Consider the following 24,487-nt stretch of genomic DNA (forward strand, 5'->3'; position numbering starts at 1 on the left):
AATTATTCAGACTCTGCACAATTTTGAAATGCTGTCTATAAAATGTTGGTCTACCACTTCGTATACCAGAAATGTCACAACCTGCTGAGGTTCCCGTGTGGTTTTGTGACCTTTATCTGCCACATTAGCTTCTGCCTGCTGCATTAGTTTTCTTTTCTTTTTTTTCATCATTGTCCTGGGGCAAAACCTGGAAAAAAGCTGGGGTGAAAATAGGACAGCAACCTCCAGATTTTACCTCAACTAGGAAAAATCTGAATCAGAATTTGACGCTTGACCATAACACCCAACACCCTCCTGTTGGTGGCTCAGCACTCAGCAACTTAATTCTTCCAGCCCTTCTCCTCCCTTTGATACCAGCAAGAGGCTCTTTCTGCTGCTTCCCTAATCCTGCACACAGCTGTCTTCAATTCATTCCCTTTTTACCCCACTTCTACAGAAAACAGCTGTACTTGCCACCCTCTCTGTCTGCACTCTTTGATGATGTCTTGGTATTTATTTATTTTAGGGTTTCCTTTCCTGAGCCTCATCACAGCCTTCTTCCAGTGGCACAGTAAAGTCCATAAAGATGACCTTCTTAACCTGGTCTGATCGTGCTGGCAGAGGTCTGAAAACAGCTGTGTGTTTGGCTGATAGAGTTTGGGAGGTTGAGCAAACAAGAATGGGAGAAACTTCCCAAAAATAGGTGTTCCAAGCTTGTAGCCTCAAAAGTCTTGAATACCTATATACATATTTTGTTTTGTTTTTTTTATTTTGAATGAAGTTGCAAAAAATTTCAAGCTAACTTTTGTGACTTTGTCATCATGGGTTATTGTGATTGGAATTTTGAGGTACAAAATGAATTGAATCCATTTTGGAATACAGCTGTAACATGACAAAATGGGAAAGAGGTGAAGCGTTGTAGACTTCAGTGAAGCACCCAACATTGGTAGGAAGTAGGACAGCAGCCTGGCAGTTGTGGAGATGAAGCAAGTGGAGAGTTGGGTCAAATGGTGAAATATATATCTGCCCTATGGAACTTATGTTTAAGCTAAAAAAACAAATACAGAACTTAATCGATTTAGGAGGAAGTTTATCTATTAACACTTGGTAACTAACCTTATCAGGATGCAATATTGCCACACAATACCAGTGCTCAATCAATTTTTGTCGCCCCACTCCTACCAGTTGTCCACTCCTGCCTCCTGAGTGCTTGAGCTCTCTGTTATCTTTTTTTTTTTGTTATTGTTTGCTTGCTTGTTATAAATGTGGACTGAGCAAAAAAACATAAAAAAAACCCTTCTCCTCTTCATCTATTTCTTTTTTTTTTTTTCAATCAGGTTTCTTTCAAGGTGGCAAAGTACTCCCTGTCTGCAGATCTAAAGTATGCGCTCTTTGCCTATGACGTCAAACGGGTGAGTTTTACATTAAAATGCATCCACAACCCACTATGATAAATCAAAATCCCCTGAACATCACATAAAAAAAGAGCAAACAGAACAGATGGTGCATTTTTTATTTGCTTCCTCGTGAGCACACACCCTGCGGCAGGAGTTCATCCTCACTGTCACAAACCTTTTGTTTCATTTCCAGCCAGGACGGTACTGACACTGCTGTGAAATACCGAGGCTGCTTTCATTCACTTATATGCACGCAGCAACCTGATGTTTTTATTCCTAATCATGCTGTTTTGTTCTCAGACAAACTGTTTTTCAAACCCATAAAAAAATGGAAGCGACATAAATTAAAAGCATTCACTTTAGACTGAGCATACACCAGCTGATTGCAAAACACAATACTTACCGCGCTGCACATACCCACCGTTTCTCTGTGAATATAAAGAGCAGCACCTGTGCTGAGCAGGTGTGTGTTTATTTGCTGTGAGGCTGTGTGCCTCTGCCCTTCCTGTACATTTTCACTCTGTCTCTCAGTATTTTTTGTGTTTTTCTGTTTGTTAGCGGTCAGTCATCCACCACGAGGCTCTCCTCCCCTCACAGGTTTTCTATTGATTTTTAGATTTGTTTGCAAACCGATGCATCCAGGCTTTAGAACGTCTGCAGCAACTGAAAAACTCTGAGGTGGATGTTTGTACATCCTGCACTGGGGTCTGCAACACCAGTTTAAGGGCCTCTCAGCAGGATGGATCGGTGTTTGTTACCATAAAAAAAAAGCACACCTTGGAACATCTTCTGTTTATATAGAAACATGTAAACAGCTTTATTTTCAATGAGCTTTACGTTTTTAATATACCCTCCACTTATCGCACCCCTGTTTACCATCTACTGCAACATGATATCCCCTTAAGTACAATTAAAGCCTCTTCCTGAGGTTTTTAGTTGCACTCAGTTGAATTTCTTCCAGTTCAAGTTTGTTTTATTCCTTAGTTAATATTCCAATATTTATATTAAGCTTGGATTACATAGTGAGGGCAGTGGTATCTAAAATGTTGTAACAAAGAGTGAAAAAACATTTAGTACTTTCCTTGTTCAAGTTGTCAAATTTGCATTTTTATGTGTTTTTGTGACAATTTCATGCCCCCAACTTTGTGGCAACAGTTTAGGGTTGGCCCCTTCTTTTTGCAGCATGCACACCAGTGCACAAATCAAGGTCCATAAAGACATGGACTGATGTCACAAATGTGCTTCTGGAAGAACCGGTCAAAAATTCCCAGAAGAGCAGAAGCTGTTATAGCTGCAAATGGTGGACTGACCTATCAAACCCTATGGATTAAGAATGGGGCGCCACTCATGTTCATACATGTTTGAAGACAAACAAACTAATACTTTTGGCTGTATAGTTTAAGTCCATTCTCACTGCTTCCAGTGTAATTAAGTGGGTAAATAGCACCCTGGTGCTGCCAATCAAATGGACTTGATTAGTTAATGATCAGCAAGTATGAGCACCTCTATAAAAGCAGAACTTTTGGCATTTTGCATACTCAGAAAAACTGCCAAAAACCCAAGAACTACACCTCAGACTCTACAGGCCTTAATTAGCATGTTAAATGTTAAATTTCACGAGAGTACAATTAAAAAAGACTGAACAAGTATGGCTTGTTTGGGAGGATTGCCTGAAAAAAACCCTCCTCTCTATAAAAAGAACATGGCAACACAGCTTAGGTCTGCAAAGCTACATCTGAACAAACCACAAGACTTCCATAACAATGTCCTTTGGACAGATGATATCAAAGTGGAGTTGTTTGATGATAATGCACAAAACTAGACCCAACATCAGCACAAATACCTCATACCATCTGTCAGCACATGGTGGTGGGGTGTTGATTTGGGCTTGTTTTGCAGCCACAGGACCTGGACAGCTTGCAGTCATTGAGTCGACCCTGAACAACACGTAAAGTATGCTAGAGTCAGATGTGGGGCAAGTTGAACAGCTAAAGCTTGGACCAAACTGAGTCATGCAACAGGACAATGATCCCAAGCACAGCGACAAAAAGCAATGGGTGGAAAAAAAATTCAATATGCTGCAGTGACCAGTTGAACTTCAGACTTCAACCTGATTGAAATCCTTTGATCTGATATCCTTAAGAGAGCTGTGCATAAATGAAACCTTGCAAACTTCATTGAACCGAAGCAACATTATAAAGATGAATGGACCAAAATTCCTCCACAACATTGTAGAGATTGATAAAGTTAGGCAGAAAACAATTACTTCAAATTTTTGCTGCTAAAGGTGGTTCTACACTTTTCACACTTGCCTAGTTTATTTCACCACATTCATTTGTTGGGTGGGTGGAATCGATGGATCGGGTAACATTATTCTTAACTTAAAATTGTTGAACAAAGCCTACAGTAAGAGCCAGTACCCCCAGTGCTTCTGATAAAATACAGTATACCCAAATTTGCATGATTCGTTTCCCATTGACTTGAAGTGAACCTGGGGGCCATGAATATGCAGATGTTCTGTAAATAGCTTTTAAAAATCCTGCTCGAGGACAAGAGGGGAATCTGGGCTGTAAGGAGAGATTGATGAAGATAGATTGAGACAGCTTTTGCTGAGCAAAATGTCAGTATGATCAATATTTGTAAGAAAAAGCAAAACACAAGACAAATAGTGCAATAACACAAGATATTTAAGCCAGAATGGATGACCTGTCAGTTCATAGCATCATTGGGTCGATAAAGATGACTTTACTGAAGCATTTGTAAACATACATCATTTTAAGCATCATAGCGAAGGTCAGTCAGTCAGTCGCAATCTGTGGAAAGCAGATTAATCTGTAAAGCACAACTCGTCCAGTTTCCTTGGTATCGTTTGATAAAAATGTGCTACACCTATTCCACACGTCAAGATTGTTTTTGTCATTATGACCACATGAACACATGCCATGTGTGTTAGCACGTAAAAAAGAGCCTGCTTTTATTTTGACCGCTGTGTCCTGAAATCCTCCTATTTAATAGAAGTTAAGTACAAATCCTTGGAGTGTATTATAACCCTCAAGTTTTACACTTGCATATTTTGCCAGCAAGCTAGGTTTTGTTAAGTGTGTTATTAGAAAAAGAGCCAAGTGCAAAAAGAAGAATTTTAAGCTGCTTAATGAGAGAAAAATCAAAACAACTAACACTGAAAAAGACTGTTATAACCTGTTTCTACCAGAAACACACAAAAAACATGATGTCCGTTACTCAAATTTTTGGGTTAGCAATTTAAAATTAGAATGAAACACAATGGGAATACAAAAGGAATAAACAAGCGCTTGGGTGTGGCTGTGGCTCAGGTGGTAGAGCAGTTCAGCTACTGGTTGGAAGGTTGGTGGTTCAATTCTTGCCTTCCCCAGTCTGCATGCCAAATATCCTTGGGCAAGATACTAACCCCAAGTTGCCCTCCGATGCGTTCATTGGAGTGTGAATGTAGTTTAGTTTGCACTTGTGTTTAGAAGTGCTTGTATGAGTGGGTGCGAATGGGTGAATGAGGCATGTTGTATACAGCTTTGAGTACTCTGGGAGAGTAGAAAAGCGCTTTATAAGAATCAGTCCATTTACCATTTACAAACCTATCAAGAAAAGCAAGTGGAGAACAAAAGCCAATATAGAAAACAGAACCAAAAAATACAAAACAAAAAAACCACCAAACATCCCCAAAATGACTCAAGAACTCAAACATTAACCATACTCAAAACAAGAACAACCACGAGCTCCTAAAATAAGAACACAAGCAGAGAACAGAATTTACCAAAATAAAACAGGAAGTGACAGCAACGGAAACATCGATAAAACCATCAAAGACATACACCCCAACCGGTCGCAGCAGATGGCCGCCCCTCCCTGAGCCTGGTTCTGCCGGAGGTTTCTTCCTGTTAAAAGGGAGTTTTTCCTTCCCACTGTCGCCAAAGTGCTTGCTCATAGGGGGTCATATGATTGTTGGGTTTTTCTCTGTATCTATGAAGCGCCTTGAGGCGACTTTTGTTGTGATTTGGCGCTATATAAATAAAATTGAATTGAATTGAATTGAATTGAATACACATATTCTGCTACATGGATTTATTATGCCAATGCAAGAAGCAGAACAATAACAGAACACTCAGGTTTGCCAGGGTTTAAACTACATATGTACTGTCAGATTTGATTTAGGAACTCATTCAGCAGTCACATAATTATTAAAGGTATCAAACAAAACCTCATGTCACAAACAGCCAGCTAAAAAAGCCAAAACTACCAGATTAGTTGGAGTATTGCAATCAAACAGGAAGCAGAATAACGAGATGTTTGCAGACAACTGTGACTTCAGCACGTATATCAAAGTTTTCCCGCTGCAGTTGGTTTGTCTTTGCTCAGCAAGGCTGGTATCAGTGATGGATCGGTGTTTGCATTATGTGATGGCTTGCTCTCTCATTTCAGATGTACAGATATTCATACACCGCATCTTATATCTTGTACAACATCTACACGAGGTAAGCCGATTTAGACTTTTCATCATCACCTGCTCTCTGCACGTGACGGCATTCAGGTTGTTTTATTTCTGTGTGTGTGTGTGTTCAACAGGGAGGTAAGGGAGCTGAATCCTCCCGAGGTCCATAATGCTGTGCTCCAGCACGCAGCCTGGGGACGACAAGGACAGCAGCTGGTAAGGCTGAGCGTGTCTGTTTTTAAAGTGTGATGCTTTCTCTCATTTCCTTTCTTCTGTCCTCGGCGGCTTTTTATAAATTCACGCTGCCCAGCCGCTCCAGGGGGATCTGCTCCACAGGATAGGTTGTGTTTACACGTTCTCTGTTTTCGTCTGTAGTTAATTTCACATTTTTACATTATGTTACACTCGGGGTGCTTCTTCAGACTTATTAGTAGAGTGAGGAAGTCTCTGGGCCACCTGTTTTCATTTTAGCGCTGTGCTGTAGAAATAAATTCAGCACTGTAAAGCAAGCAGCAGCTTTCAGCACAACCTTGAATGTCTGCTGATGTAGTGCAGTGCCTTTTATCAGTAGTTGGAAAGCAATATAAAAGAATAACATATATGTTTTTTATAAATATCTTTTATAAAAACTTTGAGGGTTTTTTTTTTAGTCTTCAAACTTGGAGCACAAGTCCAGAGCTCATTCTCACTTCTGAAGGTTAACACAGCCAGATTATTTCATCGTTCTTAGCTAGAGACCAGATTAATTCTCTTTTACTTAAAGTTTTGCATTTTTGCTTGACGAGACATGTAAGAATCTGTCCTTTTGTGTCATTTTTAAGCACCGTGAGTTGAGGGCAACTTTAATCATTTCTTTGCAAGTTCTTTTAGATGTTTCTATGGTGGCTCTAAAAGGTCAAATGCACTGCAACTTACAAAAAACAGGAAATATAAAAATGCACATAAGAAATCGACAGAACAAAAGAAGTCGAATAAAACACAATGAAATGGAAAAATGTTTCACAAAAAAGATCTCATGACACTGATGAACCCTCCACCTCTTGTTCCATTTTTCCTAAGTTGGTGTCAGTGTTGTAACATTTGTACAGCTATTAAAACAACAGCTGCATTAGGTGTATGTAAGGCTTACACGTGGTCAAGGTGCAGTTTAGCCAGAGGAGCTGCCATGAAGCTAATGACATTTGACAAGAGAGCAGTGGAAATGAAGCAAATGCAGCGGGAAATGACGGGAAATGACGGGAAGATTCAGGATATTGGTGAAGATGCAGGATCCTGTTTGTACCTTCAAATGCAAATATTAAAACACTGATGAAATATGGTGAACAAACACTGCACACTGGGTTTTAATATATATAAAAAAGAGATGTCATCAGAGAGGAAATCAAAAAGAAAAACAAATCAAGTGGACGAGCAAAAAGCAGCTTCACACGAGGGTGAGAAACGGCAGAGAGGAAAAACAAACTAAATTTGCGTGTTTGTGTCTGCTGTCACTTCGTCTTCCTCTCCAGATCTACATCTTTGAGAATAACATCTACTACCAGTCAGACGTGAGGAGCAACTCTCTGAGAATCACCTCCTCTGGGATGGAGGGAGTCATTTTCAACGGGCTCACTGACTGGCTATACGAAGGTGTGTACCGCAGAGTGTATCGACTCTGAACGTTGAGTCCTTTGCATCTTTTATGAGCCCTTTAATCACTACAAGTGCAACTTTTATGTATAAACTGCACTTTGGGCTGATGCACCATAAATGCCAGCTCTGACTTAATGTGAATAACTGTGAAATGAAATCTTGCACAGACACTGAATGTAAATGAGTTATAAACACGTGTGAACTTTACTTATGACTAAATTCCTCATGACATCAGTCTCAGTTGTGGTTTCACATATAGATACACACATTAGCCAACATGAGCTCCTCTGTATGCCAAAGTATTCTAGAGTTCAATGTGAGGACATCTGTCTGACAGATAAAGCATGCAACAGGACAATGAACACAAGCATACAAGCAGAAAGCAAATCTCCAACACAGTGCCTGAAAAAGAAAAGAATCAAGGTGGTGCAATGATCCGGTCAAAGTCCAGACTTCAACCTGACTGCTGTGGGCTGCTGTAAGTTGTTCTACAAGTCACTGAATCGCTGGATGGACGTTGTTTTACAGGACTGGTAATGTTAGCATGCAAACCTCTCCGCTGGTAAATATGACAACAAATAACTTTATATACAGTCTATGATTATAACAAATAAATAACGAACAATGCAATAAAAATGTAAAACATTTACTAAAATTCACACATATTGCAATGGGTCAGATATCATTATCTTACAGTGTTAAATGTTTATATGTTATTCATAAACAATGAGCCATTCTAGTGTCTTACCTTTAGGATATTACACTTATACTGGAGGCTGGAGTATGGCTACAGCGGCTGTGGTTTTACTAGATTTGTAACGTCACTACAATTTTTCAGCATGAGATCTTTTCCTTTTACTCATTTTGACATATTCCACTAATAAAGAGAGAAAAAGCACATCTATGGACACAGAAACAGCCATTTATGAAAGGTGGCATTGCTCCCATTAGCAGTGCGCTTGTAAATTGCATTTGGCTCACTGCTCTTTTTGTTACTCTCTGACTTTCTCTTAGTAAAATGCTCATTTAAGACCTTCAGAAAGTCAGTTATAAAAACTTTGTGACATTAATAACTGCTAAGTTTAAATCGAGGTGGTTTGAATTTTTGCCATTCTCTCTTTAAATGCCAGGAGGCGAAACAGGAGAGTCGCTGTGAACTCGTTGGTGGAGGAAACAGTTTCAGGGTGCACTGTGGATTGTCGGATTTTCAAAGATTTGTCTTTGGCATTAAAAATGCAGCAGAGCAGACTAGACAAACTCAGCAGAGTGGCAATGAAAAATCAACAACAAGCCTCTACGATCCATTAAGTCTCTGTGTAAACAAATTCAGTAATGTGGTGATCGTGTGTGCAGTGTGTGCAGTTTGCACAGAGAGCAGCACAAACGCTGTCTGAGAGAGATGGGGAATATTACAGAATAATTTTTGTTTGTAGATTTACTGAAAGCTGTGCATTTTCACTGTTTCATTTGCTTTTACTTCAGATTGCAGCCATTTGGCTGATATGTTCTCACAGCAGACAACTCCATCAAATAGTGTGCTTTTGACCAGTTTTTGGATTACATTTTAAATAACGTAAAGTGACCTAGAAAAGGCAAAAATGAAAGAATAAAAGAATAGGAGTGCAGGTGGGGAAAACCAGCAGGTTCATAAGATCTATCAATTATCTGTCTTAATGTATGTAAGTAGATCCTCAGGTTACTTTAAATACAGAATGAGAGGAAAAAAATCCAAGTAAAGCTGTTTTACAGATGGTTTTGTGTGTTTTATTCCTGATCAGAGGAGATTCTACATTCATATTTGGCTCACTGGTGGTCTCCTGATGGAGAACGACTGGCCTACCTCACCATCAACGACACACTGGTACCCAACATGGTTCTTCCCCAGTTCACCGGCAGCACGTACCCCCGAGGCCTACAGTACCCATATCCAATGGTGAGGCTGGGCTCTGAGGAATAGACAGTCGCTTTCTTTAAGGCTCTTTGCAGTATTTTCATCCTTCAACTAATACACAGCTAAATCTAAATATACCAGAGGGAAAAGGCAATGCCACATCAATAACCTTAGCTTAGCAGAGTAGCAGTAAGTCACTGCTCTGCACATCTGGCTCAGGTGGAATCATTTTAAATTATTTTACTGTAAGTAATTACCTTAAAGTGCAGTTTTTCGATGACAGAATCATGCCTGTTGTTAACTCAGTGCTGCCCGAGGGCCCGAAGATCACAGGCATCCGTGTTGATTTTGGGCCTTGTCCTTGCACACAGAGATTTCTCCAGATTTTTCTGAATATTTCAATGATATTATGCACCGTAGATGATGAGATATTCAAAGTCACATTTATGTAGAGGAACATTATTCTGAAATCTTTCCACAGGTTGAAGATGCAGGGTTTTTTCAGATTTGTTAAACTCTACCTCTTAAAGATGCTCTTTTTATACCCAATCATGTCACTGACGTGATGCCAATGAACCTAATGAGCTGGCAAAAGTTACTATTTTAGTACTGCAATCAGTGTGTTCTGTTTTTGTTCACGTTTGACACAGCATCCAAACCTTTTTGAAATTGGTGTTGTCATTCCCATCGTGATATCTTGAATTTATACTGAACGCATCAATACTTATGGACACGTTTGCACTCAACCCACAAGCGTTAAACTCGGAAGTTGGCTGAACATTCATACAAACAAATTATCTCCCTGTTTTTTAGATGATATGTTGATTGTTGTTTTGTCTTTTTGGGAATTAATTTCTCACTGTACATGTGATACCAGCAATTCCCCAACCAATGTTATGTCTGACCGTTTAAATGATCCTATGACCTGAAGACCACAGCTGTAGTTATTGTACAACTGAGGATGCAAAAATCTGCTATGTGGAAGAGTAGAATTTGTGGAAATAAGTCATGAACAGTTATTTATTTGGTGTTAGCTTACATATTCTCTCTGTGATCTATAGCATTGTCTTTTCATTTTAAATGAATTATTCAGACTTTTTCTCTGCTTTTATGTATAGATGTCAACACCACGGTCTCGTCTTATGTACATAAAATTAAAAAGCTGATTTTAGGGGATGTTTCTGTGTCCGTCCCATCAGGCCGGTCACGTCAATCCTACAGTCAAGCTGTCGGTGGTCAGCCTGGTTGGTGCGACGCACACTCAGGAGATGCAGCCTCCCGATCAGCTCGCGCTCAGGTGACGACACACAAACATAAGCTCGGGCTGGCACAGAAAGGTGTAAAATCAGCAATTCGAGTCTCCTCTCTGTATCTTCTCTGCAGGGATTTCTATATCACCATGGTGAAGTGGATCAGTAATACTCACCTCGCCGTGCGGTGGCTCAATCGGCCCCAGAACGCTTCTCTGCTTACTGTGTGTGACACAACAATAGGAGTCTGTCTTCAGGTTAGTGCTTTTGATTTAAACCTCAGGAAGGAAACTTAGTTCAGAGTTTCATTGTCCGCATACAGAGCAGATTACTCAAGTGTACCCCAAAGCACTGCTGTGAGTTGAGAAGAATCGGACTCATTAATGTTGTACTGTTATTTTACTCTCTTAGGGCCAGCTGTTCTGCTTTTCTTTATTTGCAGTCAGATATATACAGTCAGCGAGTCCCAGTCTTTTGTGACACTGAGGCATGTAGGCCACTCTGATACAGAGTAAATTGTAAAGTGGCAGAAGCTCTTTGCTGCAGTCTTGACTATAAGAAGATCAAAGCTGCCACTTTACAAGCCTGTGACCCTTTGCCAGGACTTATAGGCAGATGGTGCTGTGCTTGTAATGGTGCACACTTCAATCAGTGCAAGTCAGTGCGAGCTGCTGCTAGGTGAGGACTGTGTGCCTGAAAGCACTGGAACTTCTCTAAGTGTCGACTTTGCATCAGGCCGCCACATGGCCGATGAGTCCACTGATACACCAAAGTAGCTTTAAGCATGCCTGCTCCCACTTGCGCTCTCTGTGAATAAAGAACACTGGCATTCCTTTGTCAAGACCCAAGATGGAGAAACTGTCATAAATGTGGTCATTTGGTTCTAAAACTGAAATCATAGGTATCTGACATTCACCTCCACACATCCAAAACTGGATGGACTGATAAAAATGGAGTGGTTTTCAGACGGGTTTAAGGATGGTGAAAAGCGGTCATGATCTGCGGATTTTGGTTTGGCAGCTTGGCAGATGGTTTGGAAGAAGGACCAATCTCTGTGACATAAAGTTCAGTTTATCAGACACGGAGAAGTCCAGTTTGGCATAGAAACAGTCCTTGGTCTTCCCTGCCTTCTAAGGCTGATGGCAGGGGTGGACTGCACTGATGGGCATAGCCTAACCACTCTTTTCAGACCTACTGGTAAGTTCCTTTAGCTTCTCAAAGCCGTTGTTACAGTCTGTGGTAGGGATGGGAAAAAATCAATCAATCAAAACACTTGATTGATTGACTGCAAGCTAATAGCTTAGTCGCACAAGTAAAAATAGGACAGCAACCTCCTCACATCTCCAAGAAGATCAGTGGCTGCCTGCCGATTGTATTGAATTGGTGATTGAACTGTTGGTAACATCATTGGTGGCTGCCAGCAGTTTGCATTCTGGTAATGTTCCTACAGAACAGGAAGGCTGCTGAGCACAAATGTGATAGTTAGATATTCATTTCTTTCCATGTACACAGCAACAGATATGTGATGTGCAATGATTTATCAGAGTTAATTGCTGATAATTATGCTGTTAATTATGCTGTTATTATCATAAACAGATTGCATATAACTGCCAACTTGACCCCATTTAGTACCACAGTGATTGTAGACTGACTCTCTCATGGCAACATTTATGGCAGGTTTCAGTTACCACGTTGGTGTGCTTCACAGTCTCGGTACCTGAAGTGAGATAACTTTATCTTACAGAATAAAACAGATACTGACTAAATCTAATTTAGAGGATGTAATTTGCTGTTTAATAAAAGGTGATAAATCGCTGTACGTGTTATTACTATACTCACAATAATAGTTAATGAGTGAAGTACTGTAATAATATTATATTATTAATAATATAATAATATGATATTGTTATTTCTACCTGAAGTATATTAAGTGATTTTGATGCCTAGTGGGGGGGAGGGGGGGTATGAAACATGGCTTATTTAACATAACTTGAGAATAAATGTAGTACTTATAAGAGTATGACCCACTTTTACTAACTTGTGTTTGTACTTATGTGTTTATTGTAGTTTGGCGTCCTTTGTTTTGTTGCTCCCCTCATCTACTAGCCCCTTTTTGCAGCCGTAACAGTGTGTAGCTGTGACAGGTACATGACATGCTAATGCTAGCTTTACCAGATGACATTTTAAAAGCTTCATTTTTATTTTTCAGTTGTTTCACACTTTTTTGAACGTTGTCGTCACCTTTAACTTTCCGTGTTTCTGCTTTCTGTATAGTAACATCCAGTGTGGCCGCACTGGTGCGTCGCTGTTCTTCTTCTTTTATTATTATTAAGTGACATTGAAGCGCATTACTCCCACCCTCTGGTGAGATTGGTGCATTACATCCTAACAAGTGTCAATAAAAAAACAAGTGAAGGACAAGAAATAGTTGCATAAATTATTATACTTTTAAGTAATTATAGGAATATTCAGAAATCATAACCATACCTAACCTTACAGAGACGTTTAATGGACACATGAATCAAGCTGTGTCAAACCTTGGATTTTATTTCCTGCTCTTTCATGCAGAGACATGAGGAGTCTTCAGAGACGTGGCTTTCCAGACAGGTAAGTCTGAATGCACACATTTATCACAGTGTCCCAAATGTGGAATCAAACCGTGAATACCACACAAGTGATAAGTCTTAGCTTTAACTTGCAAACATTCATGCCAGCATTAGAAAGGACCAGATTTCAAGGTTACAAAACTAACCGGACAGGCTTCTGCACTCAGACCTTGTCCAGAGCTGTCTGTATTACACAATTAGACATGTTTGTAGGACAAATCATCAGTGTGGTTCAGGGGAGGGAGCATCTCTGGACAAGAGGCAGGTCACATGACGCCCGTTCACACCTGACAATCACAAGGACATTGTAGCAGAGACATCGGAGGTTAAAGACCATTTAAAGTATGAGCTGACCGTGTTTGACATCTGTGTTCTCACATGCTCCTCATTTATATGATGTCTAGAAAAGTCCAGGGTTCCTGTGGATGTGTGAAAATGGCGTAACTTATTTTTGAGGTGTTACTGGCATTCTTTTTAATGCTTGAATAAGTGCATTATAGCGTAAAAGCCTGCAAGAATAATGAATAAAGATAGATTTTCAAGGTTTGTGTATACAGGAGCATCCCCTGTGCTTGGATAAGGGGTTTAACTCATGGGGTGGGTTAGTTTTCACTGTAGGCGAGATGTGAAGGTTAAATCTCCTGCACAGCTGCCTCCTTTAATGTCGTATCCATCGATAAAAATATGCGTAGCTTATTTTTGGACTGTGTTGTATTGCTGAGTCAGCATGCAGCAGGATGCGTCCATGCGTGAAGAATGTGACCTCTGAAGTCTTGAGTTTCTCTCTGCAGGGACAGGATCCACTGTTCTCCAAGGACAGGAGCCGGTTTTTCCTCACGCTGCCTGTGAAGCAGGGAGGTCACGGAGACTTCCACCACATCACGATGTTCACCAAGAAGGTGATTTACAGACGACACTCTGCTCTTTTCACCACGTCCTCGCCACAAGTGGTGTTGCCAGGACCGGATAAGAGTAGGACGACTGTTTCATCAGTTACTTGGCTTTGATTTTAATCCCAACCACAGTTTTTATTTAATCAGAATCAGAATACTTTATTAATCCCTAAGGAAATTATGTAATTAATCACAAGTAATTTAAATTTAATCCCATCTGGAACCCTTTAAACCTTTTATGTTGCAGAGGTTTTCTGAACTATATTTAATTAAATATTTTATTGAAATGTTATATTTAAGATTAAACGGTTTTTGGTTATCCTGAGAGGAAACTATTTTTTCATAATGAAATAAAATGTTCAGAAGAGCTTTAAAAAAAATTCCCTTTCATGTACACATTAAACTCGAATTTACTAGTAATTAAAGTGGACCATTTATGCCTTCTCCTTATTTTCTGGATATATACTCACTGGCCACTTCATTAGGTACACCTTGCAGCTGTCAGGTTGTATGCTCTTCTTGCCTTCAGAGTTGCTTTAATTCTTCAAGTCACAGATTCAACAAGGTGCTTGGTGCATGTTGACAGCATCAGACGGTTGTTGCAGATTTGTCAGCTGCACACCCGAAAGGTGCTCTGCTGGATTGAAATCTTGTAAATATGGAGGCCCTTTGAGTACAGCCCCACACCATTACACTACCTGAAGCCTGAATCACTGATATAGGGCAGGATGGCTCCATGCTTTCATGTAGTTTAGATCAAATCCTGACCCTACCATCTGGATGTTACAGCAGAAATACAGACTCATCAGACCAGGCAATGTTTTTTGAATATTTTGTTGTCTAATTTTGATGAGCCCATGTGAATTGTAGTCTCAGTTTCCTGGTCTTAGCTGACAGGAGTGGCACTTATGTGGTCTTCTGCTGCTGTAGAGATGCTCTTCTGCATACCTTGGTGGTAATGAGTGGTTATTTGAGTTACTGTTGCCTTTCTATTAGCTGAAAGCAGTCTGGCCCTTCTCATCTGACCTCTGATATCAACAAAGCATTTTCACACAGCGAACTGAACATTTTCTCTTTTTCTCTGTTCTTTTTGAAATACTTAGATCAACAACTGTGTCATGCTCAAAGTCAACGTTCTTCCATTCTGATGTTCAGGTTGAACCTCATTAAGTCGTCTTGATCATGTCTGCATGCCTAAATGCACTGGGTTCCTGCAGTGTGATTAGATTAGTGTATGATAATAATGTCATCCTCTAATCGCTCAGTTTAAGACCATCTTTTCAACCCAGCTGCTGTTTAGACACTTTATTTATTTATTAATGGCTACAAATCAGAAGAAAGCTTGCCTTAAAGTGAGGTCATCACCAAGGTCCACAGAATGATTATGTAGATCTTTGAATGATGTAAAAATACGCTGCTAGAGTCACACAATATAAACCTGGAAATGAGCATAGTAGGGCCACTTTAAAATAAAAATACAATCTGGATTTTTATGAATTAATGTTAAGAACATTATAACTGTGTAATTCCACATGATGTATAAGATGCAATGAAACAAACTGCATTCGCAGGTCACTGAACTTCAATTATCAGCTCAGTTTTATATGAAACTTTAGGACTTTTAAAAAAAATTAGGTCATTTAATACACAGAAGCTTAAAAATTGATCTAATTTACTTCAGGTTCGTCAATTGTTTTGAGTTCTTTTTCCTTGTTGGCATCGCTGAAGGTTGTAGTATACAGACGGCTGTCACTGTGCTGCTTTACTAATAAAGAAAAAGTCAGGGATACAGATGGGTTGGACCTAAAAAGGAAACCAATCTCACAATAAAACACATATTTGCAACTGTCAAGAAAGAGGAGGCACAGAATCGGGGCTGGCACCAAATGTTTAATTGGAGAGAGACAGAATATCAACCAAAAATCCAGAAACACCATTATATAAAAGTTATAAATTGATCTGCATGTTATTGATTTAAGTAATGATTTGAAATCAGTTGGTAACGCCGTTGGTGACACACTACGCTGTAACTGACTGAAATCTGAAGACTCAAAGAGCACCATCCCCACAGTCAGGCACAGACGTGGAAACATGCTAACTGTACAATACGACTTCATGAGATCCTGCTTCCCTCAGCCAGGATGCTGAAAATGAGTCACGGATGGCTCTTCAAGCAAGACATTGACCCAAAACATATCACCAAAGCACCAAAGGATGGGCTAAAGAAGAAGAACACTGTGATAAAAGAGTAGTCTAACCAGACTTCAGACTATATAGAGCTGAAGCTGCTGAGCTTTAACCAAAAAACCCAAAGGATTTAGAGAGTTTCTGTAATGTGGAGTGGACCAAAAAACCCTTCCTGGGATGTGTGCAAACCTGGTAACCAACTACAGGAAACAGCTTACCACATGACTCTTGTTTTGATTGGGGATCAAATACTTATTTATTCAGTGACATGCAAATCAGTTTTTAACTTTTATGTAATGTGGATTTCTTTTTCTGGATTTTTTTTAATCACAGTAGTGGGAGAGAAACAAGTCGGGAATTACTCTTGCATCGAAACGAAGATCAGCAAAGATCAAGAAAGAAAGACAGTTTAGCACCGTGGAGGAAGGGGCAGTGTGGCGAAGAACAGCAGTCACAGCCGAGCCTGAATACACAACCCCCAGATTTAATTTTTTTATTTAACCTTCTTTTCATAAGGAAAAAATAATCTTAAGATTAAAAGTCTCTTTTGTCATGAGTGTACTTGCAAACAAGGACAGCAGTACAATCATAGGCTACACAAAACAATATGAAGCACACACATCCAAATCCATACACCAGTTAAATATGGGCAAAGGATGAACATTAACAAAAAAATTTCTAAACTTCACTGTCAATAAAAATGATTATCTTTGTCAAAATAGTAGTCGAATGCCAGAAACAAAGATAATAATATTCAGACAGCATGAAGTAACTTCATCAAAGTCGTTTAAAAGTGCATTTTCTAACTAACCAGTCTGGGATGAGAGACTCCAAGTCTTATCAGTTCTTCACTTTGTTTTCACTTCAGCATGTTTCCATCAAACTGTTTGTCTTTCAGCTGCGAAGCGACCAGGACGAAGTTCGCAACTTGACGTCGGGAAACTGGGAGGTGACAAAAATTGTGGCGTACGACGAAAACAACCAGACTGTGTAAGACTCAAACAAAATCATAACCCGTGTTGTCTCAGCAAAAACTGATTGATATTTGAGAGGAAGATGTTAACACGCTTCTCATACAGCCACGAAAATGAATGTTTTAACACAGACTGTGTGGCTTTTCGTTGCCAGGCTGTAATTATAACGCTGGACTCAGAAAGCAGTGGCTCAGATGTAAAGTAGACGATGAGAGAAAGGAAAAACACTCCTGCTAAAAGCCTCATTTTTATCTAGATGAAAGCCTTTTTTTTTCATTTTCCAACCAAGAAACAGAATAAAAACTCTTCTGTCTGTCTTATTTATTTTTTCCCATTATCACTGCTAATAATAATAATTCAGCTTCATTGAGGAGGAGGAGATAAACGTGAGAAAACAACAAGTGCTTTGTGAGCTGCCAGTTTCATGACAGCACAGATCTTTACTTACGGTTGAGCGGACACAGAGACGGAGTGCAGGCGGATGGATAATGGATGTGTGACCTTGTCCTACTTTAGCTGCTCTGCTTTCCTTCACACAGATACTTCCTGAGCACAAAGGACGCTGCAGAACACAGACACCTATACAGGTGAAACACACACTTAAAGCCTTATTCCCCCAGCCTTTGTGTGTGTGCGTGTGAGGCTCGGTAAACATTTTGTCCCCTTTCCTCTGACAGTGTGTCGACTCTCAGCTCGTTTCCATGGCGATGCCTCACCTGTGGACTGCAAGAGGGGTGCACCTTCTTCGATGCCAACGTCAGCCCGGACGCACAGCACGCCATCGTGCACTGTCAAGGTCAGAGAGGGTCGATGCACATCCCGCTCGGGGAAGCATCACACACAAATTATGAGGTCTCGTGTGAGCAAGATTTGGCATTTTAATGACAGAGTGTTAATGAGCACTCTTTCTGAGCTTATGAGTTCTGACGGGCAGAGGCTCACCCTGTAACACACGGTGAGACTTTACGCCATGAAAGACAACGTTTGAATAGAGAAATATTAAGAGTTATGTGTGAAGAGGGAAGTCCTCTTTCAGTTTTAAAACTCTATATATGGGGGCTTAATGAGAAACCATCTGGTCCTCAGATGAGAAACAATATGATTTATTGCACAGTGTCATTGTTTATTTAACAGAAACTGAGCCAAAATGCAGAAACGGTGTGTAAAACAACCATGGATCACCTCACTGGTTTCACAGGAATGAAAGTGTTTCTGCTTTCTATCAGGCCTCAGTTAGCATGTTAAATATTAAAATTCATGACAGTCAAAGTAGAAAAGGATGGGACAGGTATGGCTTCTTTGGAAGGTTTAGCAGGAGAAAGCCTCCTCTCTCTAAAAAGAGCAGGTTTGTAAAGCTGCATCTGAACAAACCACAAGACTTCGGCAACAATGTGTTTTCGACAGACGAGACCAAAGTAGAGATGTTTGGTCAGGATGCACAAAACCAAAGACCTCATACTAGTTGTCAGCACGGTGGTGGAGGGGTCATGATCTGGGCACCTTGCGGTCATTGAGTCAACCGTGGACTCAGGACAATGATCCCAACCATAGCAGCAGATCTACAACAGAATGACTTGTAAAGAAAACATCGAGGTGCTGCAATGATTCAGTCAAACGTCTCAGCTCAGCCTGACTGTAATGCTCTGGTGGGATCTTAAGAGAGCTGTCCATGAACCTCAATCAACTGGGATAATTGGAGATAAATTATCTGAATTTCAGGAGCGAGACCACGCTCCTTCTGGGTATTATCTATTTATGGAGCCCATCCCCATCAGTTTTTTTGTTTCCTGTTCTCATGCTGTCCTCCCAGGAGCCCAGCATGAGTAGAGGATATCTTTTTTTCCTCTTGTACTTTCCCATTGTAGTGTATATTTCAGTGTTTTTTTTTCTGTAACGCTACCAATCTCCGACCTGTATCCCCATGTGATGTCTGTGTTGTGTGTGTAAGGTCGGGGGAGTCCTATTTCACTGCAGGGCAACCTGCACGTGGCGAATAAAGCCTTGATTGATTGATTGATTGATTGATTGATTGATTGAATGGACCAAGTGTCCTTCACAGTGATGCTGCTGAAGATGCTTCTGCAGGCTGCTGAATCCTGAGGTGTGCTTAGGTTCAGCATTTTGGTTCTTGTTAAATAATGACACAGTGTAACATGTCGTGCTGTTGTTCATCTGAGGTTTTATTTAAGTAACTTTAGAACCTGGTGAGGAACACATGACTGTATTATGTCCCCATATGTAAAATCTTATAATTGAATTAGATTTTCCAGTGTAAATGAAAAACACTTGTTTTTATTTTACATTTTTAACAGATGTCATACAGTAGGACTAATCTGGGTACCTGGAGCAGAGGTTGTTTGGCTCACTGTGTTGTTTATAAAACTATAAAGCCCTGTTTGCATTTTTGAATCAGTGATCCAGACGTCTGTTAAACCTCCAGTAGTTTCCAAACTTTCTGCACCTAAAGCTCGCCACGATACACTGCATGCTTGCTTTTATAGCAACAGGAAGCAGCCTTATTCTGGTTCTTCTTTTTGATCGTGTTGTGAAATGAAGCCACTTTCAGTCATAATGCCTACAGTTTTCTTTGGTTCAGGTCAGGAGCAACATGTGGTGCTGCAGCCTATCACAACAGTCAATCACATGCCAACAAGCTTCACTAGCTCATAAAATCTGCTCATTCTTGCTGCCTCTGTTTCCCTCTGAAGGCGTGTTTGGTTTCTGGTTGCCTTTTTGGCTTTGGCTCCATGTTAGCCATGCTAGTTTATTTCTCCAGACAAATAACGCACTCAATCTAAAGCCAGACAACACCATCTATCGACAACATTGTTCACTTTTACTTTCTAATATGGCAAATGCAAAGGAAAGCTGCATTTAGAGCTTGGCTGAGAGAATTAAACCTGATTGAAATCTCCAGTTTTACTCTTTTTGCTTTAATCGCATAACAACTGCAGAAATAAAAATAAAAATACTCCTGATGTTCAGAATAAGTTGTTCTTTTTTGCTTTTGCATGACTGATAATTGGTCAAAACACAACCTAAAGCAGGCTGCATCAGCATGGAGCTTTTTATTCACAAGCACACAGTCATCTCTCTCCCTCTCTCTCTCTCTGTCTCCCGTCGCAGGTCCCGGAGTTCCAGCTGTGCTGCTCGTCAGTCTCGCCGACGTGGACTGTGAGTGGAGTCTTTACTCCGCCTGACGGTGTTTGTGCGATGTTTGTGTGGGCGGGAAGATGTGCTTTTTTTCTCATTTCTGCTCTGAAATGGAAAATAGTTTTCTGCAATTAGGCGACATCATCTCATTTGTGTTGAAACATGAGCAGCTGCTGGATTTGGTGCCAGACCGCGCTGATAATTTCTGCATTTTGGAGGCGTTTAACGTCTTTGTATCACAGTTTAAACGGGCGGGTGTCATCGCTTAGTGTTTTAGAAGAGCTAATCATCAGCGGGACTGCAAGGGGAATTCATTAAAAGATTGTGAAAGAGTGGATTTGGATACCATCTGTGTAAGTTAGTGGTGCACTGATAGAATGCCAGAAAGAGGACACCTACACTACATTTCCAAAAGTATTCACTCAGCCATGGTGTTCCAGTCACCTTCATGGCCACAGGTGGATGAAATCAAGCAGCTAGCTGTGCAGACTGCTTCTACAAACATAGTGAAAGAAGAGGTCACCAACTTCATGCACAGTCGAGGTTATAATCGCGGCAGTGACACCTTTGCTTTGCCGTGTGCTTGTGCTTCTTCAAATGCACATGAGCTGCAGAATTTTCCGTTACACAAAAGCAGGAATTAAAAGCTGAATTAAAGTACAGTAACAGTTTCCATGTGTCTGTTTTTAGGAGAAATCACCTCAAAATGCTACAGGGCAGCCTCGTCGTGTCGAGCCACATTGTGTTGTGTTAAAGTCAGGCTGAAGTAACAAACGTAGTTATGTTTTCTGGGGTTCCTTTTGTGAGAAATTCTTCCAAATGCTGAAGTTTTCAGGATAACAAACCAGATGCTTGTCGTGAGAGGATCAACTTTCTCCAAAAAACGTGCTTGTTTAAAAAACATCACCAAGCTCACTGTTGCTTCTCAGTGAGTGTATTACTGCCACTTGCTGTGGCACTTGGAGACTATGGGGGCAGACAAGAACCCACTGAAGGTCCAGGGCTGAAAAATAAATCCACAGCTGAAGTACCAAAAACTGTAGTTCTTCTAATGCCTGTTTGAGGTGGACTCTGTCAGAGGGCTGATTGGAGTACAAGGCAGAGGCAGGGCAGACACTCGAGGATGGAGAGGAAAGGAGCAAATTCACCTTTTATATACAATCAACCAAGTTTCCTTATGCAAGTTTTCCTTAGAAATAAGATTGGGGGGGGGGGAGGCGGTATGAGAAATCAGATATAGTTTATCAGAGAACACCACCATGACTGGTCTGCAATATGGATTATTTATGTTGCTTATCAGCAAATGCTTTCAGCCTGTTCATACAGTGGATTTATAGCCAGTTTACCCAGCAGCCTTTGCTGAAGCCTGGTGCGTTTTGCAGCCACATAGAAAATAGATGAATTACGACTGAAGGTCTCCCAGTGCATTTGCTGCATAAATGAAGCAGAGAGAAAGTAAACAGCCAAGAGTGACAGCTGTCAAGTTAAGTCTGTGTTTTTTATAGTCCAGTATTACAAACGGCAAATCTTTCTCACGGGGGTTTCACAATCTGCACCAGCTGCACTCAGACTGATTTGAAAAAGGTGAAAACACGCTCAAAAAACATTTTGTATTAAGTAATTTGGGAAGAGTGACTAATGAAGCATCCCTCTGATAAGACCCTGCTTTGCAGTAATAGCATCTTGGGAAACTTCCTCAAATAATGAGTGTAAAGGGTTTCCTATAAAAGGACATTTTCCTTAAATAACAGGTAGAAGGTGAGTGGTCATATTCTAAGCAGGGTCATGTTATATTGAGGCCTATGTGGTGTTTTAGGAGAGAACTGCAGGTGTGGTGGGTGTTTTTCTCCTCAAAGGTGATTTTGATGTGTTGCCAAGCCAGAAAATATTTACTGGTTGGTCTGGTTCATGGTGATCAGTAAACCAGTCTTACACTGCAGGTTTTTCCCTGTAATCCATACAGTAATGAACTTTCTGAACTCTTCTAGCTGATCAATCATACATTAGAGGCAAAGCTCAAATGAGAAACTGTGAGCATGTTAATAAAACTGCAAGTTAGACCTTTTGCTATTAATCAATGAGGACCTGATGGAAAAACACCAACACAATTAGCTGCTCATTACAAACTCGCATATGAGTGTCGTGTACCTTTTAATAAACACCTCCTGTATGAGGCATCTATGTATGACACTGTTTAGTCTTTCTAGCCATGATATCAGCTGTGTTGTAGTTGGATAAACATTAGCAAGTTTTACATTTTACTCAAGCAGGCTCAAAATCCATGCTACATGCAGCGGCCTCGGTCTGCAGACCCTCAACTGAGATCAGTAAAAACACCATGCAGATCTACTGTTCTGATCTCTAAACACAGCTGTTTGAAGGTAGGGGTCATCCTCTATCAGGGTCAATATTTGGTGAGAACAGAGAGTCATGTGCTGGGTTTTTCCACCCACAGGAGGTAACAGTGAAAACTACCATACTATACCAACTTTATTTGTAAAGCACTTTACAAACAACCACAATGAACCAAAGGAGAAGATGCAGGTTTTAACCCTCTCAAGGCAGGCGTTGCCGATTTGCAACAGTTAAAAACTAACAACCTGATTACCCCACATACATATTTTATGAATGTTTTTTACTCAGAAGTACCACTGCAGGACTTGGTTGTGCATTAGCAACAAAAAGTTTAATTTGAGCCTTATAGGGTTAACAAGAGATTTAAAAATGGACAGAGAAGAGAAATTGTTCCACATTTTAGGAGCTGCAACAGTGAAGCCACGGTCCCCTCTGAGCTGAGTAGAACGAAACTGTAACGAAAAATAATTTCTCCTAGGGATCAATAAAGTATTCTGATTCTGATTCTGATTAGAAAACTAATTATGCCCCATGATTCAGTAGTTTGTGAATACACCTCTAACAGCAATAACTTGAAGTAATCTTTAGCTTTAGCCGTTAGACTGATGGACTCAGGGACTGCAGGGTGTCCTGTGGCTGTAAAGCAAGCCTAAATCATGACTCCTCCACCACTGTGCTGACAGCTGGTATCAGATGTTTGATTTTGTGCTTTCTGACCAAACATCTCGATTTTGGTCTCTTCTTTCCAAAGGACATTGTTCCAGAAGTCATGAACTTGAGCGTTTATCATGCTAACTGAGACCTGTAGAGTCTGAGATATAGCTCGTGAATAGCAACGTCAAGTCATGACTTCTTTTTACTGTGCCAGCTAATCCTGAGGTGAGATTTTGTGATGTTTTTGTATGTGAAAAAAACCCTGTTTCAGTCCATAATAATATTTACATAAAAAAATAACAGTGGCGTAGTAACCAGCAGTCGATGAAGACTTGATAGAAAAACACTCAAAGAATTAACTGCTCCGCTCCGAGCATCCTGGACCTCTTAGCACCTTTTAATGATTTTTCTCGTCTTAATAACAGCTTTGTTGCACTCTGATAAACATGATTTCTTCTTCACAGCGTATTTCGTCTTGGAGAACAACCTCCCCCTGCGCTCGGCGCTGGAGACTAAAAGGATGATTCGGACGGAGATCACTAACACAACCTTTGGTACAAATTATCTGCACTTAACAGCTGTGCTAGTGTGTGAGCTTCATGAGATAATTGAGCCACTCCGAGGGTAAATGACACGAGCGTGTTTGAGTCTGTGCACCTGTCGTCATGTTTGTGTGTCTGTGCGCGCATTTTTTTTTTTATCCCCGCCTCGTCTCCAGCTAATATTTCTGCATGTCTTCTCACAGGGCTGCCTCTGAAGCTCATCTATCCTCCTGACTTCTCTGACTCCTACATCTACGGCCTTCTTCTTATTGTGTAAGCCTTTTCCACTTTATTACATTTGCCTTTTTTATTTTATTTTATCGCAGCACTGTGAGCTTCAAAGGCCAGACTCTGTGAGGACAGCTAAAAATGAAACTGCAGTGTAGCTGCAGGCTGTCGGACACATTTGTGGAGATGAAAATGGATGTTTGAGAAAAATGTAAATGTCATAGCTAAAATCAACCTGCAGTTTTATATACATGCGGACTGGTTTCAGAAAGACGTGGTTATAC

At 40.4% G+C, this 24,487-nt stretch overlaps 1 protein-coding gene across 2 annotated transcripts in view; it reads left to right on the plus strand.

Annotated features, from left to right (window-relative positions):
• Positions 1-24,487, plus strand: part of LOC146361240 (inactive dipeptidyl peptidase 10-like) — a 116,329-nt gene that overhangs the window by 78,313 nt on the left and 13,529 nt on the right. For both annotated transcript variants that reach the window (XM_084922686.1, XM_084922687.1), the window contains exons 5-19: positions 1,317-1,391; positions 5,829-5,881; positions 5,973-6,054; positions 7,347-7,467; positions 9,249-9,403; positions 10,561-10,658; positions 10,745-10,868; positions 13,180-13,218; positions 14,009-14,116; positions 17,196-17,287; positions 17,811-17,858; positions 17,949-18,067; positions 20,398-20,445; positions 23,898-23,987; positions 24,179-24,248. In XM_084922686.1, the coding sequence (XP_084778812.1) occupies positions 1,317-1,391; positions 5,829-5,881; positions 5,973-6,054; positions 7,347-7,467; positions 9,249-9,403; positions 10,561-10,658; positions 10,745-10,868; positions 13,180-13,218; positions 14,009-14,116; positions 17,196-17,287; positions 17,811-17,858; positions 17,949-18,067; positions 20,398-20,445; positions 23,898-23,987; positions 24,179-24,248 (1,322 nt within the window). The remainder of the gene's footprint in view (positions 1-1,316; positions 1,392-5,828; positions 5,882-5,972; positions 6,055-7,346; positions 7,468-9,248; positions 9,404-10,560; positions 10,659-10,744; positions 10,869-13,179; positions 13,219-14,008; positions 14,117-17,195; positions 17,288-17,810; positions 17,859-17,948; positions 18,068-20,397; positions 20,446-23,897; positions 23,988-24,178; positions 24,249-24,487) is intronic.

Source organism: Perissodus microlepis, chromosome 23 (assembly GCF_051167445.1).
Source record: "Perissodus microlepis isolate ML-2025 ecotype Zambia chromosome 23, ASM5116744v1, whole genome shotgun sequence".
Classification (NCBI taxonomy): Eukaryota; Metazoa; Chordata; class Actinopteri; order Cichliformes; family Cichlidae; genus Perissodus; species Perissodus microlepis.